The sequence below is a fragment of the Dermacentor albipictus genome, chromosome 1 (genome assembly GCF_038994185.2).
Source record: "Dermacentor albipictus isolate Rhodes 1998 colony chromosome 1, USDA_Dalb.pri_finalv2, whole genome shotgun sequence".
Lineage (NCBI taxonomy): Eukaryota > Metazoa > Arthropoda > Arachnida > Ixodida > Ixodidae > Dermacentor > Dermacentor albipictus.
This window is the reverse complement of record NC_091821.1, coordinates 352655575-352674409: the sequence shown is the minus strand read 5'-3', so window position 1 is coordinate 352674409 and position 18835 is coordinate 352655575. Positions and strand designations below refer to the sequence as shown.

At 53.5% G+C, this 18835-nt stretch overlaps 1 protein-coding gene across 1 annotated transcript in view; it reads right to left on the bottom strand.

Moving 5' to 3' along the window:
* LOC135909602 (Krueppel-like factor 13) overlaps positions 1-18621 on the bottom strand; it is a 42574-nt gene extending 23953 nt beyond the window's left edge. Inside the window, exon 1 of the mRNA XM_065441581.2 lies at positions 17999-18621. Coding sequence (XP_065297653.2) covers positions 17999-18467 — 469 coding nt within the window. The 5' untranslated portion in view covers positions 18468-18621. The remainder of the gene's footprint in view (positions 1-17998) is intronic.
* Positions 18622-18835: the final 214 nt, after the last annotated feature.

The following is an 18835-nucleotide window of genomic DNA, read 5'->3' as shown; positions in this document are numbered from 1 at the left end:
GCAAGTCTATAACGAGAAAGAGAGAGAAAATACGCGGTGCCGTTGCCACGCACATGGGCCGTTGGTCTGAAAAGCTGAGGAGGCTCACTGTAAAGTATCGTATAGCTGCGCCATACACAATGCAGTTACCTCGTACTTAGAAGGGTGTCTCTATGCCAGCGCCAGATGGGCATCGAGGCATCCTAGAACGTAGCGCTCAGGCGCGCCGCACTACGGTGTGCTCAAGGGGGGCGTGGCTATAGACAAGTCATAGAGAAAGCGATTGACAAGTGCTTAAATGACATAGGGGGAGTGACAGTTCAGAAAAGCTACTTCGCGAGCATCGTGTTTCAGAGATGAAACCCGTTTTACGAACGTCCACTCGTTAACATGTGCGCACACTTTACAAAACAGCGCGAGTGCGTCTACCGACCTATGCATAGACGGGCTCATTATGTTTACAGCAAGGCAATAACAGTGCGAGTGAAAGTAGTGCTTGCGACGACATTAGGTTTAATCGCGTCAGCTGAGAGTCGGTACTTTTGTTCACCAGGCTGACCTCGAGCAGGAACCGGTCCTGCGGTCAATTTTTTTTTTTTTTTTTTGAGAGCGACATGGCGCCGCGCTTGTCTGCGTCGGGTGGGGTGCCAAAATTTTTCAGATTTTATTGCTATTATTTTAAAGTTAAGCAGTCAGCCTACGTCTGCCACGGGAAGTTCAGTTACGCAAGGTCGGAAGCTGGAAGGTCGCGGAGTGACGTCTGTGAAGTCAAACAACGACGTACTAGGTTTCTTTATTATGCGGGCGTTTCTCTCGCGCGCTGTCTCTACCTGTCGTGAGCGGGAACAGAAAGCGTATACGTCAACTAAAAGTATGGCACATTCCCCTCGCTCAACGTTCATGCACAGGCGCGGTTACCATTCCCGACCCATATCAGCACTGCCGAGAAGCGTTCGATGAAACCATAGCACACGAGCGCCACGGTGACCGGCGCAAACGAGAGCGCAGCAGCCGCCTTTTCGCAGCAGCGCAGGAGGTAGGTTTTCACCCATCAAGGCTGCAGGCAGGCAGTCGAACCCGCAAGCCTGAAATTAACGGCCCGGCGTCGTGGAGCCCGCTCGCTCCAGCGGGTCCCGAACGCGAAGCCGGCCAAGGGGAGGCGGAACCGAGCAAGCTCGCTCTCTTATAAAGCGGAAGCGAGTTTCAAAGATAACGGAAGCGGGAGGAAAAGTACAGCGTGCAAAGGGGAGACGACGCGAACACACGCAGGAAACAGAAAACAACCCGTACACGGTTGGCGCAAGCGCAAATAAACGAAGGAGATTCGAAGAAAGAAGGCGGTCCTCGCAGGAGAGGGAGAACACCAGAGAAGTAGCGCGGGGCGGCAGTAGCAACAGCGGGCCGCCGCTTCCGAAGTGCGGCACCGGCGCGTGGTGGCCACCACGTACGGGCCGCACGAAAGGGGGGCGGCTCAACAGAAGAGGGAAGGCCTGAGAGGGGGGAGGGGTGCGCGTAGCGCAAGAAACCAAAGAAACACACCGGGAAGTGGCCCAGCCTAGCGCACGCACGTCAAGAAACTCATGACGGTAAACACGCGCTCCTCCAGAGGCGGCGGTCTCAGCTGGACGATGGGGGCGTAAACAGCCCAAGCACGGTGGCTCACGTTGCTGTGTGAAACAAAACGTATAGGTTTTGAGTCGAAGCCATTTCAACAAGATTCCCAAAAGGAAGCAGCGCTGCCGCGCAGACGTTTTAATCGGAATGCGAAATGGCCGCGGAGCATGAATTCTACCCCAGTCGTTCGACGCGAGTTTACATGTGGAGTTTACATTCGCCCTGTTTTTATGTTCTCCCATATCTGCGATCGCGCTTCTCGCGCCATATTCATTACTGTTCGACTTTAGGAATTGTGGCCGCAATTTACAGAGCCACCGTGGTAGATGTCACGTGTTTCCCTAAAGCATGCTACAAAACTTGTTTGATCGCCCACTGAGACGTTAAAAATAAAAAAGGAAGAGATCCGTCGCGAGTCAGCGACCAATACTCTATAAGCACAGTGAACCTGTTTCCTGTGGCGACGCATCACAGCTTGATGCCAGTGCAACGACATCATAAACACATCTCGTCATCGCGCGGTGTAAAGGAAAAAGAAAAATCAAAGCAGATGTTTAGAAGTGCACAATTTGTTTCAACGCGTGCGCCAAAGGCAGCTCGCAGTGAGCAGGAACATCTGTTACGTTTTGCGAACAGCGGATGAAGAAAAAGAAATACAGAATGAGAACATGTGTGTCTATGTGCGATAGGTCGGAGACAGACGCAGCGTGAATAACGGATAAAACACAGGTGTATATCCCTGGCGTCGACGCGTTTCAACAGGCTCATTCCGGGAGAATCGCAATATGGAGTTATAAAACATTAAAAGACCCTTTTGCTGCTATTGTTTTTTTCGCGGCAGAACAAGAAAGATACTTTCTGAACGCCATGAAAACATTCGGCAGAGCTAACCTCCTCCTCCTCCACTAACTCAGTGGCTCCGGCAGCCACCTGATTAGATAGATAGATAGATAGATAGATAGATAGATAGATAGATAGATAGATAGATAGATAGATAGATAGATAGATAGATAGATAGATAGATAGATAGATAGATAGATAGATAGATAGATAGATAGATAGATAGATAGATAGATAGATAGATAGATTCAGTTTGGGGTTAGGGAGTTGACCTTGCTGTTATTTTGTGGCCCAGTTTAGGCGACTACAGCAAAGCGCAGGACGAGTTCGCACCTGCTGTATCGACCAATAACCGGAAACGAAGCACGCAGGTGGGTTCCGCGAAGAGGAGACGCGGGAAGCACCCACGCGTGGAGAGAAAACGGATTAGTGGCTGCGCCGTAGAAAAGGCACTAGATCGGCACGTTCGTTCGGAACAACAGGGTAGACGGCCGGAGCTGAAGGGGAGCGTTCGGGGAGACGGGCGTGAAGGTGAAAGGTCACCGCTAATGCCTATGCGCTTCCCAAATGTCCCGTCGACCGTCTTGGTCACGGAAATTGGGCGACGCGACGCTGCCCAGCCGGTTTGATGTTTGGAATCCGCGTACGCCTTCTGAGAATGCCTGTGAAAACAGCGGTAGCTTTACAATCGCTTAGCCGGATGCGACCGATGGATGCTTTTGTGTGCGATCGCCATCGGGTCCCAATTATGGTGTTTGGATTTCAAACGAACCGGCACACAGCTGCACGGGAGACAGTTTTCGCAGTACTGGCAGGGCAGCCCGCTGTCCGGCAGATATGCAGTCAATAAGCCCTAGAGTTTCATGGAAACATTCTCGCAGCTTGCATGGCGGCCGCTTGCAGGTGAAAAGATGAGGACATCAGGGGCCGATACTCGCAGCCCAACGTAGGGGAGAGGGAGATGGCACATGTCTTTGAGAAATCCTATCCCTTGGCGTGTTGTAAAGAGTGCTACTGTTTCCACCAATGCCGTGAGCGGCACGAAGGTGGTTGTGCTATTGGTTACAATGATGTGAACTCGCATGTGTGATTGTGTGGAGCTTAGGGCTTGGACTCGGGAAGACGCCTCGGCGTTTGAATAAAGCGTCACTTTATCGGACAACGGCTCTTCCTTCGCGCTGCCACTGTGCACTCGAATGATCGAGGGGCGCCGACTTCGGACCTTCAACACCTTCACTCCTTGACTAGTGTTGAAGCTACCAGAGGACAAAGGGAAAGGAAATTAACTGATAGATAGATGGCATCGGTAAAACGTTTCGTGCGAGTAGCCCTTGAATTGTCACACAGCAAAAGAGAAGGCATGGAAGGTGGGAAAATAGTGTGTTATAGCTCAGCGGGCCAGCAGACCAGCGTAGACGCCACGGCGCGGGTACCGCGCATGCGCACTGGCGTCTACGCTGGCCTGCTGAGCTATAACTCTTTACTAACTCGGTTTCCAAGAGTAGACGTAGCGGACTAGCATTCGATGCGACGCAACCACAATCGGTGGTAGGGTTGTCGAGAGCACGTACACTGAGAGAGCAAGAGAGAGAGAGAGATAGAGCAAACTTATGGCCTGCATCTTGCACACTTGCACAACAACCCGCGGGCGCTATCACCCGGAGCGTCGCAACTGCGGGGGCGCGCACTCGTGGTCGCGCTGACAACGCCCACTTGCGCGCGCCAACACGGCTGCGTTCGGAACAGGAGCAGCCAATTACGACGACGCACTGAAATCGCGCCGTAAAGGTGCCTCGGACTACGGAATGAAGTTTATCATCGTCAACACCCGCGGCGGTGGGCTCGTTTCCCTCCCTCGACTCTCGAAAAATGGAAGTAAAACGCAACAACACGCTAGTGTACTTGTCGGGGCACGGTAAAGGACACGAGCCTGTCAAAATCAAAGCAGAGTGCTTCACACTGCAGTGCCCCTCAGAGCCCACAACGCAGCTCGCGTGATGGGGGTGCCATTTTCTGGACACTCAAAGCTCCGCCATATTGTGGAATGCGCCACCCTCGCTTGAGGGTTGTTACAGGGAGGGAAAATGGTACAACACAAGCAAATTTGACATTTCATAGCATCAGGTTGGGTGTTCACGATACAAAATATCAATCAAACATTCAAATTTGTGCACATCCGTCTGATCGACAACAACATCAGGTAAGGCATTCCACATTTCAATCACGTCCGGGAAAAAAGAATAACGAAAAACATCAACACGTGTGTTATAAGGCTTGACGGCTCTGCTGTGGTTTATTCTCTCGCTGCGATTTGCAGGGAACTGGACATATGTTTCCTTTTTTTATCTTCAGAGCCCTTTGAAGTATCTGAAAAAAAATCTTAAGTCTGGCTTTCTTCCTTCGGGTTTCCAGCAACTCAAGCCCACACGAACGCAGAATTGTTGTTACCGAGTGAGTCCTTCGATACCTTGAAGCAATAAAACGAGCAGCCATTCTCTGAATTTTTTCTAGTTTGTGTATTAAGACTTTTTGGTGGGGGCTCCAGACAACGCAAGCGTATTCTAAAGATGGACGTATGAGAGTTTTATAAGCAATTAATTTAGCATCTTTCGTTGCATGTTCCAGCTTTTTCTTCAGTGAATAGTTTTTGTGAATACAGTTTTCCCCATACGTGGGCCGATCCCGAAGATAGTACAATGCCGGGCAGACCCACGGCGGATGTGCAGTTCGCCATTAAGGGGCCCACATACACAGCTTCGCTGGTCATCCTTCACAAAGCGGAAGAGCAATTAGTTTTTTTTTTTGTTGTTGTTGTTGCTGCTCTGTCCCAACGTGACAACAAGCCGCGTACAGTAGGCCAAGCGCGTAAGACGAGCATTTCGCGGTGCCTCTTCACGCGCATACAATAGGTGGCGACACAATTTGAAGACCTCAACGTCTTAGAGCAGTCAGCATGTTAAGTTTTTTAGCTCGGAGCTTACGTGGGCAATTTCGGTACTGGTGCGACTGAAGACCTTCAAGCGCGACGCCTACATATCGGCCCTATACAATCAGCGCTCACCTGATAAAACACTACAGCGAACTGTTATCGGAAATCACGATAAAGGAAACGATTCTACTACGATGGCGCGCATAATGCAGGCCCGAGTGTAAACAACGATTATCGGCACGCAGCTAGCTTGACGACATTTCGATAAGAAACAAAGCTAAACCGGACCAGGAACATGACGAAGTGGCGATCGCTCCCGTCCTTTCCAATCGCGTGCGATTTGCGACTCACGCCGACCGTCGTTACTGCCCACAAACAACACGCAGAGCGAGCGATAAAGAAGTGAAACAAAGCGGAAGCAATCGTTAAGACTATCTTGCCCTCAATGCACTGTTATCAGTAAGAGAGAAACGGCGAAAGCGAGAGTTATTACAAAGGGGGGCATTGTTTAGAAAGCAAGGATAAACATGCGCAGGCATACGCAGCGCCTCCAGCCCACTTATGCTTTTTCCAATGCTCGAGGTTACTTTACGCTATCTTTTGACAAAAGTAATCCTAATCGGAAGCGCGAATCTCAGAAAATCGGCTGTCCTGCAATTATGTTTTCCGACCGAAGGTCTACCGACGACATTTCGAGCCCTTTCATGGGAAAAGCGCTAGAAAGCAAGAGCTTTGTGGCGGCATGTAGTGTTCAGTGCACCTGCTTTTTATTTTGTTTTTAGGTTTCTCTTGTCTGCATTAACTAATCTTAGCCTACGCAGTGCCATGGGAATTGGCTTATGGGGATCAGAAGGCCCAAATTCTCCGTTCAATGAAATCAATGAAGAAGCGGGCCTCCAGATGCGACTATGTGGTCGGAAAGCAGCTTCTCCAGGGCAGCCCACCTATGTGACATTTCGCAAGATTCCCGCCGACCGCGGTGTTGTTCTCTTTCTCAGAATGCGGCACAATCGAACCAGGAACGGTATATATCGCGGCAGCGGCGGCAGCCTCTTCCGAGAACTTCTACGGCGTGGGCGTCGGACGTTGCATAAAAGTATGCGCGCCTCCGCGTCAACGCAACGCGAGGTTGGGGCTTACAGAGAGACCGAGGAAGCCACAGGCATCGGCGAGACAGCCGCACGAAGAGGGAGAATGATGGAAAATGAGGAAAGAAAAGGCTTTCGCACGCAAAACAGGAGGAGTCAGCGGAGGAAAAAAGCAAGGACGCCGCGCACTGGTAGAGGAGAGGGCGCGTCGCAAAACAACTGGAGCAGACCACGCCGCGACTCGGAACGCCGTGGGTCGGCCGCGCGCGTACACAAGCCAGTACAATACAGGAGGCTGGCACGGCGCACGCTGTGCTAGAGTGCTACCTTGGTGTACGCACGATGGCGACAACGCCCTCTCTCATTGAGCCGCGGGGGGGGAGTAGTCCGTTCATTCGTACCGCTCCGGCGTCTGAGAGCGCGCACATAACCACTACCCTCGCACACACACACCAGCGCCTTGCAAGCATGCTCTGCACCCTTCCTCCGTTTCCCGTACGCACTTCAAAGAAGGGCGCTTCCTCCGGCCGACTCCGCAGCATGCGCGGCCAAGCGTCGCGCGACCGGCTCCTCTCCTCCCGCGGTCTCGCATACAAACAAATACGCGCTTGCCAGTAGTGGCACGCATCGACGCTCCAACCTGTACAACGAGCGCTTGGAGGCGTACGACGTACCGACCGCCACGAAGACGGACCAGCGCGGGGAAGGCACGAGACTCTTCGGGGAAGGGGGGGTGGACGACGACGACAGTGTCCGGCGTCGCTCTTTCGACTTGGACTCGACCATCGCGGGCGCGAAGTGCGTCCGGCGCGCGAGTAGAAGAATCGGTGGCCCGCATAGCAGCCGAACATGGCGGCAATGATGGAGGAATACGACAATTTCTTATGTTTCTCCGTATTTAATCTTTGTACGCGTCTTCTTTAGTATTTATTTGTACTCTCACTACAGTCACCTTTGGCTGCAGCGTAGTTGAAGAGCCGGCAATGCTGCGAAACGGCTTCAGCACCCACGGCGTCACCCCTTGTTCTTCCAACATCGCGCTTATGCGCGCACATGCATGCGTGTTTTGGGACGAAGAGGACGAAGACTTGAATGCCCGCGAGTCCGTGCTTAGTTCAGTCACGAAATACGAAAGGGCACTGAGGTGAGGCATGCAACTCGCGAAACTCTATCAAGACTCATTCGCCTTTGAGGAACGCGAAAGGAAAAGACCACCGTAGAAGGCAGGCGCGCTGAATGCGAGGCAGGTGCCGGGCAGTACGTCTAGTCGAACGAGCGTCACGGGAAAGCTGCGGGATGCCGAAACCCGAGGCACGCAAATATACCGAGAGCACCAAACGCTCGCCGAGAGAGGGATGTAAACGGCGCGCGGAGGCGTCACAGGCAGCCAGGGAAGAAAACAAATACAGCAGCGCTCGGAACTGGGCAAGCCGACCGGGCCACAGAAACGAAGCAGCACGCGGGCTCGCTCAACGGCAGAAGAAGGAACGGGGAGAAGATGCGTGCACGCTCAGGGGGGGACGAGATTTATGCAGGCCGATATATAGAAGATGGGCGACAGCGCCGACCGGCGGAGGGCCGGGAAGCGTCCGGCGCGCGCACATAGGCCGCCCACCACCGCTGGCCCGAGGAGGTATAAACGCAGAAGGAGAAAAGCAACGAAAAAAAAAAGGGAAACAACCAGAACGGCCGCACTGCAAGGAGCGGACAGCGACGACGAAACAATGGCTACCTGCCACGGGCAAAGTGGGTCACGGCAGAGAAGCGCCGCTCGCAACGGCACCGAGCCAGCGGGGGGAAAAGGAGCAAGAAACGCACACACGCCGCGCGCGCGCGCGCGCGACGAGAGAGAAAAGTTGCGAGCTTCCGAAACAAACGCTGCCCCCACGGAGCGTTTCGCAAGCGGCCGCCGATTCTGGAAGCGCGTGTTCTCCCCTGGGTTCCCCCCACCTCACTTTCCTCCGCCGCTTCGGCGTGCCGTCCATTCTGCACGCGCGCCGGAACGCGGGCGAAAATCTGGATGATGGACACCGCGGATGCGTGATGAACCGACTCGCTCGCTCTTTTCTCGCTAACGGTGGCGGCAGCAGCAGCATCGCCGGCGGCGGCGGACCGCGGGCGTGGTTTGGCAGGTGGTGCTGTCAAAATGAGGTCTCTATTATCGAGGCGCCAAAAAAAATACGGAAGTGGTTATAAAGAAAACGAGAAGGAAAGCGCGGACTTCAAATGACTTTTTCGCCACCTCGCTTTCGCTCGGGGAGAACCAGCTGGCGCCCCTTGGCGAAGACGGCGGCGAACGCAAGTGAGAGAGTGCTACAGGTAAGGCGAAGAAAGGATGACGAAAAAAAGATGCAAGGAATAGTGAGCCGCCGAAAAATGGGCAGTGGCGCTATGTGCTTCCTTATGAGGAGCGTGTCCTCCCTCTAGACGCAACGCACCGCTACTGGTTGGCCCGGGTACCGCGTTTGACGAAAATAAAAATCAAAATTACCATAGAGGAGATTACACGGTGGACCTCTACGGAGTTCTCGAATTAGGTATGATGCGCAAAAGACAACTCTATCTTTTTTTGGGGGGGCGCCTGACTAGCAGGCTTCCCGCTAACGTGCCGAGTCCAAACACGCCCAATCGAGTTTCGAGCAGCGGCAGCTAGTGAGAGAAATCAAAAAGGGTGCCGAGCAGGGGCGCTACATCGTCGGCCGCCGAAGTCGTAAAGCAACCGGACGAGACATCGCGGTGTCGTAAAGCCGGAAGTGCCGTATCAAAACACCCCGCTGCCGGGACCCGCATGCGCCGCTACACAACGAAGGGACGGTGCCCGCGGCGAAAGCGGCGCGCTCCACTGAGTGCCAACGCGAGGCAACTCAGGATGATGTACACGCGGCATCTCGTTACCCGAAAGGCCCAAGCTAGTGTGCACCAACTTTAAGAGGGAGCGTAGGTCAAATGGTTCGTAGGGTTCTATGGCACCCGCTAACTTAAAGCTACTTCTATACAAAACACTAATACGTCCTAAGCTTGAATATGCCTCTTCTGTATGGGACCCTGGCTTGGATTACTTAACAAATGCCATAGAATCTATACAAAATCGTAGCACGCGGTTCATTCTTACTCACTATTCTCGGACATCAAGCCTAACATCTACGAAGGCTACTTTAAACCTCCCTCTCCTCTCATCCCGTAGGAAGTTAGCACGCTTATCACTGCTGCACAAAATTTATTATTACAATCCGGAATTAAAATGTGAACTTATGTCCGAACCTGCATATATATCATCTCGTACTGACCATCGGCATAAATTGAGCGTTCCACACTGTCGCACGAACCAATTTTTTTATTCATTCCTAAAACTACCAATGAATGGAATCATCTGCCGGCCTCAATTGTTAACATAACCGATACATCTGCTTTTAGAACTACTATTGAAGAATACTTTTGTTAATCCGCACTTTCTATTTTTTTTTCTTGTTATTATTATACCCACACACATCTGCACACACATCTGCACATGCTGTATATTTAGTTCCACTCCCTTCTGTAACGCCTTCGGGCCTTGAAGGTACAATAAATGAAATGAAATGAAAAGCGGATGTAAGAGCAGGCGCCTTAGTAACGACAATGAAAGCATAACGAAGCGCGTGATGGCCACGAGAATTTCTGTTGCGCTGGTTGGTAATTCGGGACTAGGGATGCCCATATATACATCCCGCTAACGGTACGCACACACAACAAATCAGAGTCCCCGACTCGTCCACAAGGCGGCAAGGAGTTGGCGCGGTTCCTCAAGACGGAAGAGGTCACCCAACAGCGGAGACAAAACGTAGGCCATGTCCCTCGAGAGATTCCACGGAATAGCCTCCGCAAGTGCTCCAAGGCTTGATGGCCTCGGGCCAGCACTTTCGCCGCGAGCAATCCTTCCGCATGGCCGTCGCGCGGACGCGGCGAAGAGGAACAAGGCGAGTGCGCAACAAAGCCGGCGGCTTATCTGCGGCGAAGGTGGTCTCGCCGATAGCGGGGCCCAGCGGACCGCCGCCTTTCTATCGCTCGAGTGTGCACGCGTGTCGCAAGGCGAGCGCGCTCCCCTATCGTCGCTCCGCTCACTCTGGGCGCGGGCCAAACGGCTGCGAGGGGTTAGCGCACGCGGAAACTGCCGACGGCGCCTGCCGTCGAACGGCACAAGAATCGAGCCACGCGTCGCCGATCGCATCGGACCACGTTCACGGCGCCCGCGCCACTCCCACAACGCCGCGCTGGAAAGACACACACAATGTTTCTTCCCCCCTTTTTTTAGACACCCCCCCCCCCCGGACGATGGGAGGGCTGGCAGAATTCGTGACGCACGACTTTGCCGAAAACTCCCCAGCCCTCGTGAACGCCTGTATGGAACCAGAAGCGCCCGTCATGCCCTTCTGAGTAATCTTCAAAAACTAGCAGCGCTAAATTAAAAAAAGAAAGCACCAGAAGCTACGTGGCAGAACTGACTAAAACCTGGAAGCCTGTCTTCCACGAAAAAACGTTTACTTATTCGGGCAACTGGAGGAATCCCACCTGGCCTGCTTCCATTCTTTCGCTTCCCGAATGTTTGCACGCGGTGGGGAAAGAAAAGAGGGTGGGGGAGATTTTTCACGCTTTATGATCAGCCCCGGGAGGGTGGCGTGCGCGACATAACCAAATTCATGGACTTCGGGGGTGATTACAAACTTGGCTTGGATGAACGCGACGCGAGCTGGTGGAGTCATGAGTGGACCTCATCGCATTCGCGTGCACCTTGCCGAGCTGAAGGGGCGTGTCAACGCACCCCTCACAGACGGATTGACCGAACTCGTACCTACGCTCGCTCGGCCCGACTCGCTAGCGCTTGCATGGACCAGTTTCCATCCCGACAAGCAGACTCGACCCACATTTCTCAAGTAAATGTAGCTACAGCTAGGCTACGTTTACGTGATCACGCACTTCCACTTTGAGCGCTCCAGCGCCCTTGACGGAAATAAATAAATGTGGGCTGTAGAGAACAGTGTCTTGCTGGAAGAACAGCAAACGAGTATTGGCTGGGTTTCAGCAAGCAGCGTTGCCTAAAAGACTAAAATAGTTTCTTTGCGTATTAAAAACCCCATGCCCCGCTGGCGTTCTTTTGCAAGAATCGCAAGCACCGAGATTCGCGATGGACATCAAACTGAAGCAGAAGGCGTTCGGAGCGCTCGCCTACGGCGTTGCACATGCAGCACCGCGGACGCAAATTAAAAGTGCCAGCGACCTTACGGACAGGACACACGGACTGGCGATTTTCACGCAGTGCTGCACAGATCTCGCGTCTCTCTATCTTTCTCTAAGCCCTCGATGCAGGCTCCACGACTGCAGAAGCAACGAAAAAAAAAAAAAAGAGCCAGATAAACTCGGGGCGCACCGATCCCGTTTGCAATCTACGCAGTATTCGGAGCCTCTTTGTCGCTCGCCCCGAGATACTTGGCCGGTCAACCCGCGGAAGACGGCAAAGCCGATAAGCACTGCGCAGAAAGCGATGTGCCTCGACGAAGCAAAACACGAGCTCGCTACCGCCTCGAAAGGCGAAACATGGAGACCGGGCGCGACCGTTTCAAGGCGCCGCTACCATGTTTATCGAGCGAGCGAGATCGGCGATGCTCGCCAGTCCGCGAGACATACATGGCCGACCTTTCGCACGTGCCGCAAGATGCGGACGCCTGGGGGAGATCCGATTTCGGTGAAATGAGGAGGAGGAAAGGGAGAGAGTTGGACGAAGGAGACTTTCGTAACGTCGGCTCAGCCATCTACGTTGAAGCGCTGCACCATACAGCATGCGATAAATGTAACGACACCATTTATCTTAGTTATATGCTCCGGCGTTGCTCCGTGTTACGCAGCTCTACGGAGTCGCACATTAGAAGAGCAGCTATGGGCAGGCCGACGGACCCGGGAAGCGACCGAAAGGCTAGACCTTTCAGTCCTAACGTGGGAGCTTTGGGCTAGGAAACTAGTGCGACCTAATGGACTTCAATAAAGTTTGTCCGTCCATCCATCGCGAACTCGGCGACGAGTGAAGAACGAGATTCTCGAAGCCAGCTGCACGGAGTACAAGAACCGGCCAGGCCAACAAAACGAGTCACCACTAAGGCTACTGAGAAGCGCAGAAACCTATCGCAGTGGCAGTCTCCGCGACTACCGGTAGTTCTGCAGAAAAATTTTAGTTTCGGTACATCACCAGATTAGCTTAGATTTTGGGGTTTCACGTGCCTAAGCCACGATCTGATTATGAGGCACGCCGAAGCGGGGGGACTGCGGAATAATTTGGACCACCTGTGGCTCTTTAGGTGCGCCTAAATCTTAATGCACGGGTGCTCTCGCATTTCGCCCCCATTGAAATGCGGCCGCGGCCGGAATTTGATCCGCGACCTCGTGTTTGGCAGCTCCACACCATAGCCATTAAGCAACCACGGCCTGTAGTTTTATATTTGCCTTTATTTACATAAACATACAATTTATGGGGGATTTAAGGAAAAAGTTGCTTGTAGCAACTTGACGGGCCTTGAACCCGGTCTGAGGGCAGCAGGAGCAGGCACTGATTCAGGACCGAGAAAAACAATGTATAAGCAGGAAAAAAAAAAAAGTCAAGTTGGCTTAGACATTATGAAAGCAAACAAATGCAATGTAAAAAAAAAAAAAACTATATCACTATATCAACAACCCTACCTCATCGACCTTCAAGGCAGGCTTTCTTTTCCTTTTTCTTTGCTGTATCAGGCGAAATCATACCATAATAGATTTGTAAAAAGTGACTGAATTGGGACTTCATTTTCTATGTTATTGGACAAAGCGTGCGGCGGGCACCGCCTCGCTTGAAAAACTCCCCAAGCCCTGCACCTGGAAGTATACTGCGCCGAATTGAGCATTAAAAACCAAGCATGGCAGCGCGTTCATCACACCCGGTACATTCGCTTGTACACGTGCGACGGTTTAGGCCTCAAGGTCGACAGAAACCGCATTATTTTCCCAACAAATAACAACATCGGAGTGCGCATCCAAGATTCAGCCGCAGCTGCGAAGCGACGGCCTATAAAGACGACACGCCGCGGATCGTTTCCGCGTGCCGCCGGCCTCTATGTAACGAGAGAGAAGAAACGAATCGTGGCGTCTGCGAATATAAGTTACAACTGCGCAAAAGGGCTCGACACGTTTTAAAATGAAGAAACGTGAGCGCAAGCGGCAGCTGCATTTTCCAACCTCGTCTCCTCGCACAGACTGCAGCTGCTTTGTGACGTAAAAAGAGAGATCCGACTTTCTTTTTTTGCGGTCATCTAGCGAGCGCACGATGGCTTCCGGAACACTGTCGCGTCTGAAAGAATGAAAAATAAATAAATAAAAGCCTGCCGTTCCGCGAGACTTGTCAAAGGGACGCTCAAGAGGTATACTGATGTATGCTGAATTCGTTAATTATTTCGCAACACGTTATTGTTAATCACGCGTCCCTTTCCTTTTAACTCGCGGTTTTCACCCCATTATTATATCCGTAGCGTGAGCAGAAATAGCTGAGGGCTGCAGGCGAACGGGAGTGGCTGTAACGAAGCTTTGCAGAGCAGCGTGCCTACTGCTGGAGACCTATAATGTTATAGGTCTATAATGCCTACTGCCCCACAGAAATACTACACACATTCCTTAGTGTCAGTATGTCGGTGACAGTTGTAGAGTTACTCAACTACTGTCACGACAGACTGATCCTGACGATGAGTCGCTACGCCCCCGCAAAGGGTGCCGGTAGTCGTAAGCGGACTGATGGGGAAATTTGCGATGAAGCACATATAGCCTTAATCCGTTCTTTCTTCTCGTAAATAGTAAAGAGCGAGACACACGGTGTGTAGCTAAGTTAGTTTAATGTAAGTTCACGTTTGTCATTTATGATTGTTTATTGAGTCAAAAGCAGCTTAACTCTTAATCCAAGATAGACTCCCCAGTAGCTGCACACCCCCTCCGGACATGATACGGGGACGATAGACCACGAAGCAATTGGCCTTGATACTTTGCTCAAGGTTATCTCGAAGCCAAGGGCAGAAGAAAAATAAAAAGTTGCGGGGACAGGCAGGTAATGGTGTCATCAGCGGTGGTGCAAGCACACACTCGCGCTAAACGTTACGACACCGGAATATTTTGCAAAACCTCCATTCCCAGAGATCGTCCTCGTTTGAATTACGTGCTAATCATCCGGGAGTACATAAACACAACAAGTTGAAATGAATTGTATGCGTTTAACAGGCAGCATCAGATTTACCATTCCGTGCACAGCACAAAAATCACACACTACACTTTTGCAGACCACGTGAAAAATTATTTGCCAGCTTAATTCTTGAAAGAAAGAACGAGTGTACAGACTGCGTTTATTCTCCTCCTAGGAAGGAAAGCACGAGCGGTTAAGGCTTTCCGAGATATACCATAAGTTTTACTCCAGCGTAGTCCGACCTCAACCTAGCGACATGAGAAGTACTGTTACCATTGAATGGCGTTTACCACAGCGCCATACCCCCGCAGAACAGGAGAGGGAGGGAGGGGCTAGCGCGGTTTCGGCGGTAGCAATAGCGAGGCTGATGAGAGCGATCAACATACAAGTGTGCGGACGACAACCTTTTGTCGGAATAGAACAAGCTTTGCGCATGCGCAACATATTTCTGCAAACGGCCCTAAAAGGTGTCACGAGGAATCACCATGTGCGGCCTCGCTATTTTCCCCACCAACATGGCGGCACAAGCACAGCCAAAGTGCACATCCGCCCACTCAAGATTACAAGGCGCGACGCACATCGAAGACTCCTGCGCAGTGTTGCAACACTGCTGCTCTGCTGTTACAGACTCATGACGGACGGGCTCCAGAGGTCGCGAACGCGAGGCGGTTGCCGATTCAGTGCGGGGGAAGAGGCCACGTGCTGGCCTGCGACGGAGGCGTGGCCTTAGGCCTAACACGCACCTTGTTGTCCGGGTAGCAGAGCGCGAACACCACCGCGCGGATGCGTTCCGAGAGTCCACGCGTGACGACATCACGTGCTCTGCTGCGAAGACTGCACGCTTATTATACTACAGATTGCAGGTCACGAATGCGGAAGCCTGGTCGGAGACAGTGACGTGGGCGTTATGGGAAAACAAAAAGGCACGTAAAACTGCCCGCCAAACCTTTTCTTCGCGCCCGGAGAAAATGATGATGATGACCATTCGGTCCACGCACCTTTGCGACAAACATGCCAACATGATTCCATGAAAACGTTGCGTCGTTTTTCTGGATTGTGCGTTTTAGCACAAGAAGTTCCTGCTACCTAGCCCTCTCAACAGACACATGTTGGTACTGCTGTTCCGCTTTCTTTTTTAATCAACTAATCCGAATTTGTTTAGTTTTCCCGAGACATTCTCGAAGCACGCAGGCAACAAGAAAAGCGAGTTCCGTGCATTCAAAGAATACGCTCGACGGTCCCAAAAGAGAAACGCTGCGAACAATGAAGCTCTTACGACGCGAACGGGTCACAAAACAAGGGCGCCCGATTCTGAGAGAAACGCAGAAAGTGAAGGGGGGGGGGGGGGGGGGCAACCGTGCGTCCGCAGCCAATAGGGGCAACGGCAGCAGGAGACAGGGGGAAGACGACAGCGCGGAGAAGAGACAACCGCGTCAAGGTCAGGGAACACGTGTTCGGAAAAAGAAGCTCCCACCCACGGCGCCGGAGAGTCTGGGGCCGCATGTCGCCGACGGTGGCCCCTGGGGAAGAGCGCGCGCGGGCACACGTGAGTCGCGGCACACGTTGCACGAGATGCGCGTTGTGCAAGCGCGCAAGTGCGACGCACCGATGCTGCTGGCATTTACGTCGGCAGCGCGTCAGCAGGAGATACCCCACTCCGCGCACGGCCTTTGTGACCTGCCAGGGCCGACGGCGCTCCCATACCGCGTGGCCAAACCTACGCATCGCGCTGCTTTTCCGGGTCCACGCTCCCGGCGGCGAAAACGCACGCTGCGTCTGTCGGAGTCGGGACCGCAGATTCCCCCCTGGCATTATATGGCCTCCAGCTGCTGCTCCTAGTGAGCCGGAAGCGCACAGACGCGAACAAACCCGCCCACTATTTCCCATCACTGGCGCGCGATGAAGTGCGCAGACACACAATAGACGGAACGCGTCGGCGTGCCCGCGAGCAGAGACGCACATCCAGACCTGAACAAAAGAACGAAATGGCGGCACTTCACACTGACTGAACGGTGCGGTTCGAACTACACGTGTGGGGGGACACATGATGCTAAAATATGCCCCATTTATCAGAAGTGGGCGCGTTGCTAAAAGAAGCAGGCTGCCAAGAAGGGCGCAGTGATCTGCGCTTTTTCTGTAACTGCGACGCAGAAGGCTTGCGACAGGCAATGCCTTCGCAGATGGATCCTGAGGTTGCGAACTATGGCACCAGCGAAAAGAAAAACACGTACACATGCTCTCACAATGGCAGGCAATCGTTGAAGGGCGAAATTAAAAGCGCCGATCGGGCGTACCCGCGCCGCGCCTTTTGTGCTTGCTCCGTGAACCACACACACAGCTCTGCAAGGAGAAGGGTGCGCGCGCGTAAGCAGGTAACTTATGAGCAAAACAAAGATCGCTGGCCCCCTCCTCCGTCAGCGAGATGTTCGGGCGAAGTAGCGTCCAGAGGTGAGCGCGGCTGCCCGAAGGCCACTGGGCGGATGAGGGCGGAGGGAAGTTCAAGAGACCCCGTGCGCGCGGTGTGTTCGGGCTGGCCTCGCTCGAACAACCACCTTTTTTTCCAAGTACGTGTACTGCCAACGAGGCGCACGCTCCCGCCAGACCCGCTGCCTCGGTTTCGTCGCGGCGGCTGGGAGGAGGCTGCTTCACGCGCCGTGAGGTGGTGTGGGGGGTCACCCCCCGCTTCCCGCCGAGATCGGGCTCGCTGGCCATGCACGCCCCAACATGCTTAGGCGCGCCGAATGGGGTATGAACGCCCTGCCTCGCGACAGTCCGCCGATCACTGACGTAGGCAACGCGACAAGCCGCCTTGACGACAGGGCTAGTGGGCGCGTGAAACAGCGGCGCCTCTTCATTACCGCGACCAGATTGCCTGGTTGCTAATCTCTGAACGTTATCGCATCGCTAGCGGCTTGGCAACTTTCTCTCGCGAACACGGGAAGGAGTCGACCGAGCGTATGTGTCGGGCGATAAGCGGCCCATCGCGTTTTTCCGAGGAAGGAAACCAGAGGCCCGCCGCTCTGTCGTCTGCTAAGGAGGAACGCCCCTCTCGGCCGAGGTAGCGCCCCGAGGGTTAGAAACGCGGCCTGAAACTTAACGCGCCAGCCCCACCCCGCTCAATCCAAGACCAAAGGCAGTATCTCCTAGAAGCGGCTCTCACGAAAACGTTGGAGACACGGATCGCCAAGCGCGCGAATCAGCACGGTTCACAGCTGATCGGGAGACAAAGCGGAGAGTAAAAAAGAAAAAAAAAAACTGGGCCGGTTCTCCGTAGCGGCCTCTCGCTAGCAGACGATGCGCGTTTGGTTCCGACTGTTTCCTTACCTGTATGCGTGCGTAGATGCGCCTTGAGGTGAGAGCTCTTGCCGTAGACTTTGTCGCAGCCTGCGTAGCTGCAGATGTGGACTTTCTTGAGAGCAGAAGAGGATCCGCGGACGCCGGGTGTGGCCGACGACGCCGCCACGATCGCTTTGTTCGAGGCGGCGCGCACCTTAGGCCTAACGCTACTTACGGGCCTCGCGGCCGCCGAACCAACCGGCTCTTGAGGTACCCGCGTCAAGTCCGCTAGTATCCGGGCGATCATGTACACCGACGTGTCCTTGAGATGAGATTCCTGCTCGTCGGGCACGCAGTCACTGCCGTCCGTCGTGCTCAGAGACGCCGGGCTGCGCCGATCGGAGTCGGAGTACGGGTACGGGTCGCGAGGTCGAGCGTTGGACTTGGACATCTCCACGAGGCATTCAGCGGCAAGACTCACGTCTCTGTCCGAGTCTATCAACAGACGTACTGCCATGGCGATGCCGGACCACAGACAACGCGTACGACGTGAACGATTCGAGGAGCGCTAACTCCCACGTTGCCACATGAACGCGGGAAAGAAAGCACAGACGCGCGGGGCGCACACACTCCGCGACCGCCTGCTCACATCTGCGACTTTCCCTCGTGGTTTTTGGAGGAGTGGCCAGCGCTCACCTAGCGGAGGTGACGTAAGCGCGAGCCTTGCTTTTCATTGGACATTCCCTCCACAAGTACTTCCGGTCTTTCTTTTCTTTTTTCGCATATTTTGCGTTTCCGCGTCTCTACGCTCTCCGAAACGCGGCTACCTGAGCGCGTGGTGGTGTCGGCGACGTCTCACCTCCCGGCGCGCGCGCGCGCGCGGTC